Raw genomic sequence first — 17,332 nt, forward strand, 5'->3', positions numbered from 1 at the left:
TTTGAATGGCCACACTGGAATGGACTGTACGCACACAGAGCTCAAGGTGACAGTAAACACACACACACCTGTTACAGGTACAGGAAGTGCTGGGGAATGTAGATATCAGTTCACCTGCTCTCTCGCGCACACACACACACTCAGCCACACCCACAAAATATCTCTCATCTGAACACACACATTCATACACTCAGCAACAATTTACACACAAGCCACACCCACACAACATATCTCCACACACACCCGCCACAATGCTATGTGCTGCCAAATTAAACTCAATTCTGACAAAGAGCTCCAACAAAAAATAAATTGCAGTTGCAACAGCAAATAAGAATTTAAAAAGTAAATACATAAATAAAATACAACCAAAAAATGCAGCCATTTTTGGCATTTGCATTTTCTGATGGTCAATAATAAATATATACTGTATAGAGAGAGAGAGAGAGAGAGAGAGAGAGAGAGAGAGAAAGAGAGACAGAATTTTTGGATCAAGGAAATGAGCAACAATTAACATACATCACAAAACCATAATTACTTTAACAGCATTTTTATTAATACCCCTCATATGCCATATTCACTATTTAAATTCACTCCTGATGAATTCCATTTTATTTATAGTATGTCAGTTATACATTACCTTATTGAGTACTTACTATAAATACGCTTTGGAATTATTGTAAATGTTAGCTATCGGTTCAATAAAGCATTGTTGACTCAGACTCTCTGTCTGATGTTGTTTAAAAGAGCATTACTCAACTGTGATGACAATAAAAACGGGTAGAAAATGCTATACAGGTAGTACAAAAAACAAACAAACAACAACGAAAAAAAAACACCCGAGACACACACCCTTCAGGATATGTAAATGTGTTCTTCCTCGAAAAACGGATCCAGGATTATTTAAACACCAGTGAGACATGATCCTACATGATTATCTGCCATCTCATTTACTCTTTTTCTGTGACTTTACACACATCTCTCACTCTGTTCTTACTCCATCTTTCTAGATCTGTGAACTACCTGCTATCCCTAATAACATTATAAACCAAATACATCAGAACAACCATGGTAGAGTCACAGTAACAAAATGAAAGAAAAAAAGCAATAAATAATAATAATCATAAATCAATATAAACAAAAGTACCAAAAAAAAGGTACAAAACAGGTGTATTCCATAATAACACACTGCCTAAGTAAAGAAATTTAAAGATTTTCTAACTAAAGAGTTCTGGAAAGTCAAATCAAATGTGATGGACACATTTTTGTTTCAGTAGGGGGCACTAGTGTAACAAGTAATGGAAAGAAAACAGGACAATTAACCCATGCAAAAACACAAAGAGGAACGGTCTTCTTTCCAAAACACTTACAACCTACATAATATTCTCTCCAGCTAATCTTTCATCCCCTTCCTTTCCATATCAGTTATTTTATTGGGTTGAGTGTAGCACTGCTGTCACATAACTATAGGGGAACCCCCGTACACTCACCTCACTACTGCTATTCAGATATCCTCAATTCACAATGACATCTCACACGCTATTACTGACTTTCTCACATACAGCCTTGCCCATTTGGTACACACCTGCTGAAAAAAACAATACATGAACATGACAGACACCATCACACACGGTTCTTAATTAATCTCTTTCATAAACAAAGGATGACAAAGGCCTAAGAGTCTGAATGAATGGGGCATTCTTCAACACCTCCATCTTTAAAATACTACTTAAAACTAGATTGTAACCACCTAGCAATACTTTTTAGTTTCCAAAGAAAATGTGAATGGCAATTGCCTCATTAAAAAATGTCCTACCATGATGCTAGGATGAAGCCTGGCATTGAGTGAATTTAGCACGGGTGTTCTAGGGTGTTCTGGACAGCAACTAGGTGGTTTCTAACATTTTCTGAATCCATGCCCCGCCTTTCTGAAACGTGTAGATTTTTACAAAGCCCACTGTTGTGAAAAGCGAGGTGTGCTCTGATTGGCCAGCTTTCCAGTGTGTTATGATTGGCCAAATACCTCAAGAGTGTGATTGAAATGTTACAACCCTGGCGCAGTGAGACAAAAACAATAAAACCCATTATAAACAAGCCATTTGTTGCATCCAGTAGGGACATAATTAATGATTACAATGTACTGTACATATACTGAGTTTTTATGTGTCGTGTTGCATCACACCGGGTAAACATTACTATGTCTGCATTTGTGATCAGAGAAATGACAAACAACAAGTGTTACTCTACACTGCTCAAAACTCGCGTTTGAATAGTCAGTGTCAAATTCTTTAAATATGAAAATATACTTACAGGCTATGAGTCAGAAGCTCCAAAGTTGGAATTGCCCCACTTTATAGAAACAGTTGGCATTAGGCTACTCTCCCAGGTTCAGGAAACAGTCCTGCGTAAAATGCACGACACACACTCTAATATTTGGGTTGAACTGTTCTGGAACAGTGTTGTAAATACAACTTAACCACTGATTTCTCGTTGTGTACTCTTTTGGAAGGCCTTACAACGTAGTCTAGCTTTTACAGCGAAACGCAGCATCTCCACGACATGGCAGTGGCAGCAACAATACTACAGCGAGAATAAAAATCATGCCTTCTCTCTTTGCATATACATTTTGGCAGTGTTAAGCAAATCTTCCCACACAGTGAAGTAGACGTGGGGGCGTGTTTAATTGAGCCGTTTTTAGGGGGGCGTGGTCAAAACTTTTATAAAGAATATCTCTTTGGGTTTGAGAGTTTAGTCTTTGCAACTTTAGGGATCTTATCTATGCACAAACGGCTTTTAACACTCCAAAGTAAAGAAAAACTTGAAATGACATCATATATGATCCCTTTAAAAATGTATTTCTTCCATTTAAAAAAAACGGAAGAAAAAATTATGCTAATAAAAATTAAAATAAAATGAAACTAAAAGCTAATTAACAATAATAATATTAATAATAGTTTTATAAATAATACTAAAATAACACTGGGGTTGTTAGCAAGTTGCTAAACACTTCAATGGGTGTTCATGAGAGTTGGTGCTAGGGCTGGGTGATATGGCCTAAAAACAAATCCCTGATTTTTAACACCAAAAATCTGATTTACGATTTAAATAATTTTTTCCCCCTACTTAAAATCAATATTCATATTGTTCAAAACAAGTTTTAACTTTTTTTTGTTTTGATTTTACCTTCTGGGATTTGATCTGGATTTCCCCCTTGGGGTTAAAGTGCAATCAGAAACAACAAGCCAAAAAGACAAGATGGCAGGCCCTGCCACTGTAAACAGTGAAAACGTTACATAACATAAAATCTAACATAACATTCTTATCATACTGGATACAGTTTGTAAGACTGTCAGAGGTCTTCACTATTTGTTTTGTATTTTTCATGGGAGCCGCACTGCTAGGGCAGAGTCAATCAGATAACCACTTTTACCGCAAAGTATCAAAAGTTACATCTAGTCACAAATAAAATGTCTTTTTATCAATCTGTCATCCCTGATATGCAATGCAATGCAATACAATACAAAAGGGGCTATCATTCTTTATCTGGTTATCATTTACCAGTCAAATTCATAACTGGGACAAGATGACTTAAAAGAAAAGCAGAATTACCTTAATGCTGGAAAGACCTTAAGTTATATATATATATATATACACACACACACACATACACTAGCCCATCATGCATCTAACCATTCAAGTGCACACTCGGCATTAAGACCTGTTAAGATTAAAAATGGCAACTCCAAAGGAGTCAGAGTCATGGATGTAGGACAGAGCAAGTGTAAATATATTTTCTAGTCTATATTTCCATCTTGTAATGCCGCTGGTTTAGGTAATTTTTTTTTTAATATAAACTATTTGTAAATAGAGCAGACACCGTTAACCGTGTCTACACCGGACGCGAGAGCTGTCGTGCCACGCTGCGCTAAAAGTCTGTCTAACTTGATGACACCACACTACAGTTTCGAATCATCTGAATGTAGTGTCAGTACATTCTGTCATAAATAGAATGTCGCATCACGCTGCATCTAGTGTAGACAACATCAATGGGGTTCTATTGTTTTTTATTGGATTGCGCCACTCATGTCCAGTGTAGACATGGTGTGAGTTTTTAATAGGTTATGTTACAGCCCTGCCTGTTTTTTTTGAAAGTGAAAGTGAAAAAAAAAATATGATTAATTATAAATATAAATGAATGTTTATATGAAATGTCTGTATTGACTATATTATCATATCATCGTATTATTTACTGTCATGCGAGCCACAAAAGTAAAGCTTTGCAAGCCGCGCAACGAGTGACACTGCTGTAGGTTGCTTTTTGGCAGGTGTACTTTTGCTGCCGCGGTCTTGTTTATTTCGTAGGGCGAAACATCTCTCTCACTCGGCAGCATGTCTCTATGGCAAACACGCGTGGGGGAGGGTTGAGTCCATTCTGAACTACGAGAACCCTGAGTGGAGCGTCTGCGGATGTTAAAAAGAAAACTGATTTTCATTCAAACAAATCGATGTAAACTACACATTTAAGTTAATCGATAAAATCGCCCAGCCCTAGTTGTTGCTAAGGTTATCTTAATCTGGAGTGCATTTCCCAAAAGCAACAATGTGGTCACAAGTTCCATTTCTACCAACAGAGTTCAACAGACCTTAGTTGCAACCCTAGTTGGCTAATGATGCTTTTGAGAAATGCACCCCTGAATGGGTATTCTATGTAGTCATAAGCCATTGCTAAGTGGTTGCGAAGGTTTTCGTAGTTGTTTTTAGCTTGTTGCTATGTTGCATATAGGATATTCTGGGAGGTTGCAAGGGTATTGCTAGGTGGTAGCTATGGCTCTCAGAATCGATTTCAATTTTGCTACTTAGTTAATTACTTTACCAAATAAAAACCAGCCATGTCTCCTGGATATACAGGCCCTTCGATATGACTCAGGTTCTATTGGGTTGTATCACTCATCATCTGCCATGTGGAAAAAAAAAATACATAAAAGGAAAAAAACACACACATCGCACTGATCATTCAGAAAAGTAAGCAACAAGCCACATTCATCTCAATAACACAAACTGTTCGGGATGAGCTGCGTGCCAAAGTTTAATTGCTAGTGTTTTGGGTTCAAATCTGTAACTCCAATCATGATGCCTAACCTGGCAAACACCACTAATAAACCTAATAATTGGAAATTCTAGTTCTTACTTTTAGCTGAATTAAATGGGTATATAGATTAATGTACATGAAGCCTGTACAGGTCTCCAGTCTAAAAAGGTCAAATGATCTCTAGTTCTACTGACACGATTCAGGGGAGAGCAAAGTGTGAAAAAACAAGAAACAGTCTGACAGATAAAGAGAAAACTAGCTACAAATGATCTTTAATGACACTCTCAAATAGGGTCAATAAGCTCCCTCGTTCTCGCTCTCTGACCAATCTATGTAGTGCTGCATGTCTCGCAGCACAGGCGCAATGACATATCACCATTTCTGCAAAAGCCACAAAGTGCAAAAGAGGGAGAAAACGTCAAAGAGCAGTAGCAGGGCCAGCTGTGAACCAGTCACTCTTTCCTGTGTGGGTGGCAAAAGAAGGCAGAGAAAACAAAGGAGGAAAAAAGGGACAATGACTTGAGGTGGTCACAAGGCAAAGAGATAGAATTTGCAAAACAGAGTGAAAGACAGCAAATGTAAAAGGTGAGATGCACCATGCTTTTCAAACACAGCCTTTCACCCATGCTTGGCTTGGCAAACCGGGAGTTAAAAAAAACACGTGAGAAAGAAAGATAAAAAGTGTGTGCACTCAAAAGCATCCTAACAGTAAAACAGGATTTTTACATGTTCTGAAGAAAACAGTGGACATTGCCCATGCAAAACTCTAGAGCCCTCGTAATGCTAGAGATTTCAGATATTTGACAGGGAGTCGTAAGAAAGTTGCCAAGGATATTTAAAGGTTGCTGCTTACTGTTCCAAGTCAAAAGAGCCCATTAACAAGATATTCTAGTCTCTAGGTATGGCACAGGTCCCTCCTTTTATTTAAGTCTAAGAGATTTTCACCAGTTTAATTGTCTGCCAGATGCATAAGTGTGATAGACCTTTCCTCAAACTGCAAGATCTGAGGTACCATTCAATATGTGACCCAAATTGTGCAGGAAAGGTTACACATCAAAGTTTAATATTTAAAAGGTTCACACAATTTTTTTTTTATTTACTCACCCTCACGTTGTTCCAAACCTGTGTGACGCAAAGTAAATATACTGAAAAATGTGTGTTTCACAAAATGAAAGTCAATGTTTGGGCCCCACTGAGTATCATTGTATGGACAAAAATAGATAAACACTTCAAAATGATTTATTTTGTGTTCTGCAGAGGAATTGGAGTAAGTGATTACTTAATTTTAGAATTTTTTTTAGATCTTTAAAGGGGTCAATATGACATTGCTAAAAAGAACATTATTTTGTGTATTTGGTGTAATACAATGTGTTTATGTGGTTTAAGGTATATATATATAAAAAAATATATGTACATTATTGTTGCTCCTCTATGCCTTGACTTTCTGAAACACGTAGATTTTTACAAAGCTCCTTGTTCTGAAAAATGAGGTTTGCTCTGATTGGCCAGCTATCCAGTGTGTTGTGATTGGCCAAATACCTTAAGAGTGTGATGGAAATTTTACGCCCCTCACCATACTGTGATGCCGTGTCTCAGCACGACGAATCAAATAAAATAAAACCCATTACAAACCAGGCATTTATTGCATCAAGTGGGGACATAATTACGGATTATGACTTATACTGTGTTTTTACGCGTTGCGCTACTCTACACTGCTCAAAACTCACGTTTGAATCATTAGTGATGTAAAATATTTAAATATGAAAACATACTTGCAGTACAGTTTGTGAGTCAGCCAACATTTCAGGTTCAGAAAACAGCCCTCCGTTAAATGTTGCACACACACAAATATTTGGGTTGAACTGTTCTGGAACAGTGTTGTAAATACAACTTAACCACTGATTTCTAGTTGTGCCCTATTTTGAAAGGCCAAACAAAGTAGTTTTGCTTTCACAAAGAAACACACAGCTTCTCCACGACATGGTAGCGCCAGCAACAATACTACAGTGAGAATCAAAGTTACTCCTTTCTTTGCATGAACATTTGAGCGGTGTTATGCAAATTTTCCCACACAGTGACGTAGACATGTGGGGGTGTGTTTAAACAAGGCATTTTGGGGGGCGTGGACAAATCGTAACTTTTATAAAGAATATCTCTTTGGATTTTTATGACTTTAGTCTTTGCAACGTTAGGGATCTTATCTATACACATACAGCTTTTAACACTCCAAAGAGAAAGGAAAACTTGAAATCGCATCATATGACCCATTTAAGAAGTTTGTCTAAATATGAATTACAGTAATAGTGATCCTTGCCCTCTGCAGCACTGCTAGTAATTTTGTGTACATTCAAATGAAGACATCTGGTGAACATTTAAACCCCTACAAAATCTCTCAGTGATTTAATGTTCAAAACTTTTTGGCGCTTAATTTATTCTTTCAGTTTATTTAGGTTTAGCTAAGTCTAATTCACCAACAATCCCAATTTACCGCCCTTTTTCAAGTGATCATTAGGATTAAACTGGTTTTGGAAACCAGGTCAGTGTGTAATGAGGAAATAAAGCCTAAATGTGCATGGCGAGTGTGTGTGCTTTCAGACCATCTTCAGATCTGTGCATGTGTGTATCATCTCCCATGGTGGATGGTCTACCAAAATGAAAGCAAAGCCTTTGTCACATCTATTCTAATATTTCTCACATACGCAGTCAAGCAGACACAATGTAAGCGTTAAACACCACAAGCTTACACACCCTTTAAGGTAAGCAAAAAACAAGCTCAGCTTTAAAACACACGTTCCCCTCCAGCCCCACAAACACTTCATCTTCAATCTCAGAAATGAAACTGGAAAATCTTTATTTCACAATATATACAAAACTTCAAAGCCACAGTGATATATGTACACTAGTGCTTTAAAACAAATAAAAAAGGCAGCAAATTAACAAAACTGAATTGAAAAAAATATGAAAACGTGTATTGAACAAGTAACTAAAATTCACTTTTACAGTGCTGAGTGTCTAACACGCAATAGGAAAAATTCCAGGTGTCCCCCAAACCCAAATGTCTTCCCTCTTTCTGTGTTTGTGGTAAACCAGCACTGCACCACATTTCAAAAGGCAGCTAAACAGCTGTAGAGAGAATCTGTTGTTTTTTCCTGCATTTTTGCACTGTATATGCTCCTACTATGTATTTTTCTTTTTTGAATGCAGAGCGACTCCAGAACTTAAGCATAATTTGTCAAAATGTCATAAAACTACATAATCAAGTACAAAAATATAATTTTAGCTCAATCATTTTTAAAAGTCGGATAATATGAACATTCAAAAGAAAAAATGAAAATATGAAACACTTTAAAATTAATACTAAATTACTATCTGAGGTTTTTTTTCTTACTTTCCAGTGAAAGGGTTAACTGTAAATAAATATAAAATATAAAATTTGAAAATACAAAAGTATACAGACTATTACATGGGTAATGATATAAAATAGCACTCTCAAACCATCTGAGTGCTGACTAATGACTAACATCTGAAATTTCATATTTTCCTAAAATAACGAACACTAATCTATTCAGTTCATTCGATATGCATTACTATTTACCATTCAGTCTGACAGCGTCTCAATATAGCTTTGCTCCTATGGATTATGGCCAAAACTGTGGCTGTGGCTTGTAAAAAATAAAATGACCCTGAGCTGCAAAACACCTAGAGAGTTGACGTTCAGGAGATGTTAAAAATGCACTGAAAAAGGTGCTAAAAAAAGAAAAGGAAAAGTCAGTCTCGAGTAAAAGCTTTTCTCTGATTCGCTTTGACTACGTCATCCGGAGAGGGTGTGTCGAAAGAAAAAGGGGTGATGTGATGAAGAGGTGGACACTGCACTCGTTCTTTCACTCTCTCCATCTGTCTGCTGTATAGGAAAGCATTATGAGTCACTCTATTGTGCTGACTCTTCTCGTTTCTCACACGCACGCTCATCGCTAATGCAAAAATCGACGGTTTCGCAAACACACGATTTTTCTGACTAGCAGAGATGTGGGAAAAACTCAATAGGGTTGGTGAGCGACCATCGGGAGACGTTTGGGACATGAGTGCGCTAAGATCGACACTCTTATTTAAACTTAGTTGGCAGGGCTTATGTACAGCAGCTGCAGATTTGTTTGATGCTTTACAATTAGACCCATTTTCACTCTTAAGTGATGCAGTCCATGTTGGTAGTTGCGGCCCAAGTGACGCTTGGTGTTGGGACATGAGGACAGACAGGGATGGTGCCTCTGAAAACCCAGGAGAAGCATTTGCATCAGATGTTCGGATAATGTTTTGAGGACAAGTTGTATGTGAATTATGCCCGTTTTGGAGTCCTGGCAAACTGTCATAGAGTTTGGGACTGTTGTCCTGATGCTCCTGGATAAGCTCAGCCAATGAAAGGCTTCCAGAGCTCTTTGCTTGCACAGGTACTCCCAACAGTCCACTGCTTTGCATGGCAGAGCTCAAACTTCCTAACGAGACAGGAAGAGGGGCAGACGGCTTGGAATCCTGCAGCGCTAGATTACTGAGAGAACAGGTTAAAAGAGATGAAGATGTCACACCCAAACCAGCTGGGACAGATGTGCCCAAAGAGAGACCAGAAGAGAGAGTCGCACCAGAGCCAACAGACAAACCGGAAATAGGTGGGACACTATGACCCTGAGAAAGCACTGTAGAAAGTGGGGCAGCAGGACCAAGAAAAGAACCAAAAGGACTGGTAGTGAGGGGAACTGTGTTATCCAGTGAGACACCAGTGGAGGGAATTAGTGGAGGAATATTTGTACACTTCTGTTCATGCACAGCTATTAGTTGGGCCAGTGAACTTTGTCCTAAAGTAGACTGCCCACCATCACTACCCAAATTCTGACTCGAAACCACTTTTAAATGGCCTTTTCCCAAACTTCCCAGACCAGGGGGAGGATTCAGAGCAGCAGGTATGGACTTGTTTTGGTCAGGCATGGATGATAGATCACTGAGGTTGTAAGATTGATTGCTGTTTCGTTTGCATGAACGTGCACTCGATACAGTCTTAGTACTATTGTGTGAGGAAGGTAATAAGGCTCCTTACCTTACGAGGGCCAATCGTAGTCAAAGAGTGCAACAGAGAGGATGAGGAAGGTGATCGAATTTCATTGGTTAGCCGAGACCACAGAGAAAGCAAGAAAAAGGCAATACATTACACACTTTAAAATTAAGGACATCTGCGATAAAAAAAAAGCAAGCACTGAGAAAAATTCGAATCTTACATTTTTATATATTATAATTATAAGTTAAAGAAGAAAGGTGTTCTTCTTTAACATTACATTTCATTTATACACAATAATAATAATAATAATAGTAAATATTTGTATGAGTTATTAGTCATAGTATCTTTTAAATAATTTTAATGTATTTTTATTATTATTTATTTATTCATTTATTTATAGCCTCCAAGACTGAAAAATATTTAGGTTCTCCCCAGTTTCGGAAAAAACCTGGAATTTAGTATTTTCCCCTGAGACCTCATGCCAACTTCGTGGTTTTTTTTTTCTTTTCTATCTGTGGTCTTGAAGTGGTTTTCATTTTCATTTTAGATTAAAATACATAATAGGGCTCATTTTTAAGTGGAAGTAACACAGAGTATTCTGGCTTTAAGGGTGTGTAGGGTTTTTTTTGGTGATGTGTATTGTTTTTGGGTGGAAGGGTGTGTATGTGTACCTTTCTGTGGTGCAGCTGTGGTGATGGGCTCGGGCTGTAAGTTGGTTCTGGCTGGAGGGGCGTGTGTACTGGTGTTCTCCTCGGTTAGAACAAAATCAAGGGCTCTGTGAGGGTCACAGTCATGTTTCAGAGCTGCCTGAGTTAATGTGGAGTCTGGAATTGAATCCCCCAGCACAGCTCTCATCTGATCCAAACAAGAATACAACCGACCTGTCCAAACACAAACAAACAGGACAATAAGGACAGCAGATAAAAAACATCACCAATGGAATATGTTAACATCTCTTAACACAATTGTTTATGTGCATACAGACCCATATAGGAAAGTGCAAAACTACACAACTGTTCAAAAGTTTTTGGGTTCAGTAAGATAAGATGCTCTTCTTTTAAACTTTCTATTAAACAAAATCCCCCATTAATGTATCAAAGTTTCCACAAAACATATTGAGCACAACAACTGTTAATAATAAGATAATAATAAGAAATGTTTCTTGAGTAGCAAATCAGCATATTACAATGATTTCTGAGGATCATGTGACACTAAAGACTGTTCAAGTAATGGCCGCTAAAAATTCAGTTTTGCTATCACTGGAATAATTACACTACATAATAAAATATACAACATTTTAATAATATTTAACTATTTTTATTTTTTTTAAAGTAGCCTTGGTGAGCATAAAAAATATTTTACAAAAGAACCGAACATGAATGGTAGTGTACATATGCTTAAAAAAATCTGCTAGGGTTACCATAATTGGCTACATGTCACATCACTTTTCACTTTAAATTACATATACTAACAGGAGCATTATACATAGCAGAAAATATGCAAGTAATTGTCTTGATTAGAGATGCACCGATACTGAATTTCTCTGCCGAAACCGATAGTAGATTATTCAAAATTATATCTACTGATAACGATAGTTTTCTTAAGGAATAAAATCTCTCCTAACCTATGCGATCACTTGGCACATATACTAAACGTTAAAATTAGCAACAGAGCTATTATATTCAACGGCTATTTATTTACACTCAAATAAAATTGAAATGTTTGTTTACAACTCATTTGCACACAGTCTTCATAAATACCTGTCTTCATGCCAAATTTTTTCAAACATAAATAATTATAAGTAAAAAAGCTGCTCTTTAGTGTTGTTTTATAGCTAACTAACTGATTGTGAACAGTGGATAACTTAGCAGAGGTAAGTGCCACATTGAGGGACATACTGTTCACAATCTGTTTTATTGACATCTTTCCACAGTTAAAACACTGATTGAGTGATAACATAAGACATGATACATTTTGGTAAGCTATACTGTATCTTTCAACATACCGTCTGATGCCCATTCATGTTTATTTTGAGCTATAACTAACTTATTAAAGTGGAAGAGTCTCACGCTCTGCGCTATGGTGCCACAGCTATCTGTCATGTCACATTTAAAAGCATCAAAATGATACCAAACAATGTTTGGTGTCGAGAAAAACTGCAGATCTTGCCACCCTGGCTTGAACTACGGGTGATTTATAGAGTCAAGTAGAGCCTGCTTTAATGTTGCTATTTTTTACCAATTACCAAACCGAATACAGATTATTGGCCGATACATCTCTAGTCTTGATGGCTATAAACTTTATATAAACTTCATTCTGGAAGTCTTTAGGTCTAACTTTTAGACTGTCTGCCATTTAAAATCCTCTGAGAAGGATACATCTCTATATTCATACAGTATTCTCTATATTTTGTTTAAAGCTCTACCATTAAATATATAAAAACTAGAAAAAACTTGCTAGCCAACTAGACCACTAGGTGACCATCTTAACCCATAAAGTCAGTGTGTGTACCTTGCTGTAGTGGGTCTAGTGTGCTTGCAACAGTGGGAGAGGTGGGCATCTCCTCTTCCTCCTCCTCATATTCTGCCTCTTCCAGAGTCTCTACATGTCGAGCCTGCCTCGAGTCTTGACGTGAATAGATAAACTGTGCGGCTATGAAAAACATGAATCCACAAACATCACAACAGACATAAATTAACGTAACGTTATCCTTATTATAAAGTTAACATATTAAAGGATTAAAAAAACGCAAATGGCATTGCAATGGGTAATATATGCAGAGGCAGTAAAATTCATAGATTACTGGGTTCAAACCCAAATCTATCAATTTAATCAAGCAAATATTGTCAAAATGATATGCAGATGATAATTAAACAATCTTCAATTTAAATATATAAATTACATTACTTATGACTTATTCTAAATGACTGTGCCCTCATAATCATACATTTATTTAATACTAAACACAAACCAGTGGCAGGAGAGATGCAGTAGTCTTCTTCCAATGACTGCCCGTACATGTCATCATCATCAAAGTCTATGAACAAGGAAGAAATAGAGACAATCCTGTTATATTTCTAGTTAGTTAAAGTAATCCTGCTGCATCAACAAACAGAAAAGCATTGATGGGGATAAAAAAGCTTTGCTTAGTCCTAAGAAAATTTATGAATAAAACTGGCAATCAAAAAGCACAAATACAGGTTTGAAATAAGAATAAATGTATGTATCCTAAGAAGAAAAAGAAACCAGTTGTTATTTGTCTTGTATAAGCTAGATAGCTGATTTGTGTTCACCAAAATATAAAAGCAAGATGTAATGTTAAGTGTTGCCTGTGTTTACTAATTACTAAATACTACTACTGGAGTTTAATAGCACAGAACTCGTTATCTGGTGCACAGTACAGCTGTTAGCTTCTGAATCAGTAGCACGACAGCAGTCGGTCATAATCTGCTGCACTGAACACTGGATAAATAAACCAGCTAACTGAGTTAGCAATCATACAGGCCTCATTACATAAAAGCGGTTAAATATCATATCCCCCCAATATACCTTCGTCGTAGTTATAACCTCGGACATTCCTGTGACGGGACATGTTTTGTTCGTTAGCGTTCTTTCACGTAAACACGGTACGCGAGGCAAGAAATCAGTTGTTAGGGTAATGTTTAGACATACGTCTCTGCCGCCATGATGACGGTCATCAGGACCAGGAGAGGCGCGCATGCGCAGTGAGAAAATACGCGGACTTCATTTCTGAAAGCCTCTAAAACTCTACGAAGAAGATTGAACAGTTATGTTTTTATGGAAAGAAATAATTTTATAATTAGAATTTAGACGGATATTATAGAAAGCATGGTACGTTTTGCACATTTTCATTTTGTGTATCAGAAAATATTTAGACAGATATAAATATATGTATGCTGTAAACTTTGCATAGACTTTTTTGAATATAAATTTTTGTTCTACAATGTGAATTATTTAGCTTTTATAAATCAAACATGAATTAAAACACTGATGTGTATGACATAGCCTATGTAAAACTACATTTATGACAAGATTAATTTACAGTTGCATGACAGTTGGAGAACCACTGACAATGGGTTTTCCAGACATAGGTAGCCTACCTATAATGTGTATATGTTTTACTTATTGTCATGTATTTAATTGGTCTTTTGACCTCCTTACAGCTGCCCAAGTGGAGAAAAAATCCCCAGTCAGGTTTATCTGTCCTTGGAACACAAGACTCAGCAGCTGCAAAACCAGATTCTGGAAACCACCTTCAATCTTCCTCCTCCTCTCTGCTGTATCAGATTTTTTAGGATCTTGATCTTTCAGTTTCAGTAATTAACAATGACCCTAAAACTGGGGGAAATCAGTTTAGTTCTTAGTTTGTATCTCCTAAATTATCATTCATACTGGGCTATAGGAAACATAAGGTGAACATTTAAATATAAAGGAGAGGACATAGGAGTTATAGTTATGGTAAATTATTTTGATTATCATTTAATGTATTACAAGTCAGGAAAACTGAGGTAATGTATGAATGAGTTGTTCTGTACAGCAGGTAGTTACAGAGACATAATGAGAGAGATTTAACCAGTTACTAATCTCATACTGTTTGTGCTAAATAGGTTTCATTCACATCTGCATGGCATTTAAAACTTTGAGAACATGTCTAAATTTAGCTTATACACACTCAGCACTGCAAATATACAGATGCTTCAGGCTTTCTTAGAGTGACCCAGATACTGTATATCAAGTCTACAGAGTGGGTTACTTAGACATGGGTGGGAGGGGTTCTTTCCATATGCATAATAATCAACCCAATCTCAACTATTTCATTAGGTGGTGATTGCATATGATGTAGTTTTTTATGTGAAAAAATTAAAGCAAGAAGGTTCACCCTTATACCTATCCAGGAGTTAGAAAATTGTAAGAAAATGTATGATATAATTAATGTGAATTAGCCATCAGTTTCAGTCATTAGCCATCAATTTGAAATCAGCAATTCTGTATAAATTTGTAAGATGTGATTCATACGGATACATTTGGTTTTTAGTAAAAAATTTAAGCATGAAGGTCCACCCCTACCCCATTACATCAGTGGGTGTAAGCACATTGTACGAAAATGCAGGATGAGATTGTGCGAAGTTATACAAATAAGCTATCAGTTTGGACAAAATGTTAAATATTAATTAATTGCCATGAGAGTTTGTTGGAAAAACAGTTTTAATGCATGACATGAGTGGGAGGGGTTTTTCCATGTGAAGAAAAAGCAACCCAATCTCCAAAAAAAAGTATTTTACAAGGTAGTGATATCGTATTTATTTATACAATGTGATTTGTACAGAAACGTGTAATTTAAAAAAAATAAAAAACATAAGAATGAATTTCCATGCCTAAACATAACCATCAGTTGTAAGAGTCCAAACGAAAATGTGGTTTCACAAGTCCATATGATTCAGCCACCAGTTTGCAAAATGTAAACTAGTTGCGAATTGTCATTATAGTGTTGGTAAAAGAGAGTCAATGCATGACATATATGCATAATTACTTTGTGTTTTCTTGCTGTTGTTGAAAAGGTAAACTAAAATAGCAACAAGCAGAATACAAAACAGGACATAAACATTTGACTAACCCATGATTCACCTTCAGTGTGGTATGTGCATGTGGTGGGGGATGTTTCATTCACTGCATTTTTCTAAAAAGTGTTACCCACAGGTTTTGTTGGTGGCTGGGTATTAGGGCCGTCCTTAGGGGTGTGCAACTGGTGCAGTCTTACCGGGCCCCATGCTTGAGGGGGCCCCGCGGGAACGGTCTGATGAGAACAACCCCCCCCCCAACCAAGGGGGGCCCCGCTCCCTACTTCGCACCGGGCCCCGCATTAGCTAATGTCAGCCCTGCTAGGTATCAGGGTGAGGATACATGGGAGGGACAGAAATAACATTCATCATTTTAACTAAGCCTTAAACACAAGACAGTCTCACGCATCAAGTCTGTAGTCTGCATGTTGTGTCTGTTTCCATACTGACTCACAAACATTTTGAGGTCACTAACATGCTGCAATAGAAGACTGTGCACTTTAACATCATCATGCAGATGCACTCCCATGAAGTGATCCTCCTTGTGCATTTGATGTTTTTATACACATTTCAAGAGCCTCAGACATGTGTTTGAGTGGAGGGCAAAGGGGTTGGAGAGAGTGGTACAGCGCGAGGAATCATCCAGTTAGTTACAGTGATTTCAGGGAATTACAGATGAGCAATGGGTTTTTCTTAATGCTATATTTCATAACTGCAATAGTAATGATGATATTATAAATAATATTATAACATATGAATAAAATAATACTCTTCAGTTGTTGGAATTTATTGCGGTTTTCCGGAATAGTTAATTCATTATTTTTTGTCAATTTTGGCACTCTGCCGTCAAATGTGAACAATATGAATCAAATTATTGTGAAGGTAGTTTTTTTATTCTGCTGGCTTTGGTGTTAGGTTATCTACACAATGCTATAGCATATGACACCACAGCAAATAGTGTAGTTTTGAACTCTTGTGTATTCTAGTCATAAATCACCTGCTACCTCGTAGGGAAGTAGACTACTGAAATAAAATGGCGACTTTGTAAGTGTTTTCACTTTTAATGAAGCTCCCCCGCAATAGCCCCTCCTTGTTTTGCAGTAGAATGGATAGATAGGCGCTCTCAGCGCGCGCGCAGACACAACAGACGCGCGTTCACGACCTACGAGCTCTGCTGAGCACGTGAGCGTCAGTGGTCAGAAACAATGCCTCAAGCTGACCGATATGATAAGTGACGGTCACAATATGCCAACCAAGTGAGCGCAATGAGCAGACAACCTATAAAACAAAACATATAGACCACAAGCCTCAAGAGTGTGTGTCAAAGTGAGTTTGCTAGTTACCCTCCTCGATGATTATGCAATTACGCAGACTATCACATGGCAACAGGCTGGAAATGTCGGAGAACTTAATCAAGCTGCACTATTTTTCCATTCAGACAGGTAACCTGACCATGACTTTCAGTACCAATGTGCCATATGTATTGTGTAATATAGGTCCTGACGCTAGGTGAAATTGTTAGCAACCCAGAAGTGGTAAATTTCTGGAAAAGGAAAAGCGAAACTGTTGTTAGCTACCCAATGAAAGCGAGAGAAATCGAACGAATAAAATATCAAGCTGTTT

The 17,332-nt window shown here is 37.3% G+C and overlaps 2 protein-coding genes across 3 annotated transcripts in view; one reads left to right on the forward strand and one right to left on the reverse strand.

The window, feature by feature from the left end:
• Positions 1 to 13,875, reverse strand: part of LOC132129479 (HBS1-like protein) — a 29,738-nt gene extending 15,863 nt beyond the window's left edge. Inside the window, exons 1-5 of one of the 2 annotated variants that reach the window (XM_059541099.1) lie at positions 13,680 to 13,875; positions 13,102 to 13,167; positions 12,642 to 12,782; positions 10,802 to 11,011; positions 8,482 to 10,167 (exon numbers count right to left, since the gene is read on the reverse strand). In XM_059541099.1, coding sequence (XP_059397082.1) covers positions 8,855 to 10,167; positions 10,802 to 11,011; positions 12,642 to 12,782; positions 13,102 to 13,167; positions 13,680 to 13,722 — 1,773 coding nt within the window. In that variant the 5' untranslated portion in view covers positions 13,723 to 13,875 and the 3' untranslated portion in view covers positions 8,482 to 8,854. Of the gene's footprint in view, positions 1 to 8,481; positions 10,168 to 10,801; positions 11,012 to 12,641; positions 12,783 to 13,101; positions 13,168 to 13,679 lie in introns of those variants that run through there. The other variant, XM_059541098.1, reaches the window with a different exon arrangement.
• LOC132129196 (armadillo repeat-containing protein 1-like) overlaps positions 1 to 17,332 on the forward strand; it is a 428,278-nt gene that overhangs the window by 360,526 nt on the left and 50,420 nt on the right. The window lies entirely within an intron of this gene.

This window comes from Carassius carassius, chromosome 46 (genome assembly GCF_963082965.1).
Source record: "Carassius carassius chromosome 46, fCarCar2.1, whole genome shotgun sequence".
NCBI classification, from domain to species: Eukaryota; Metazoa; Chordata; class Actinopteri; order Cypriniformes; family Cyprinidae; genus Carassius; species Carassius carassius.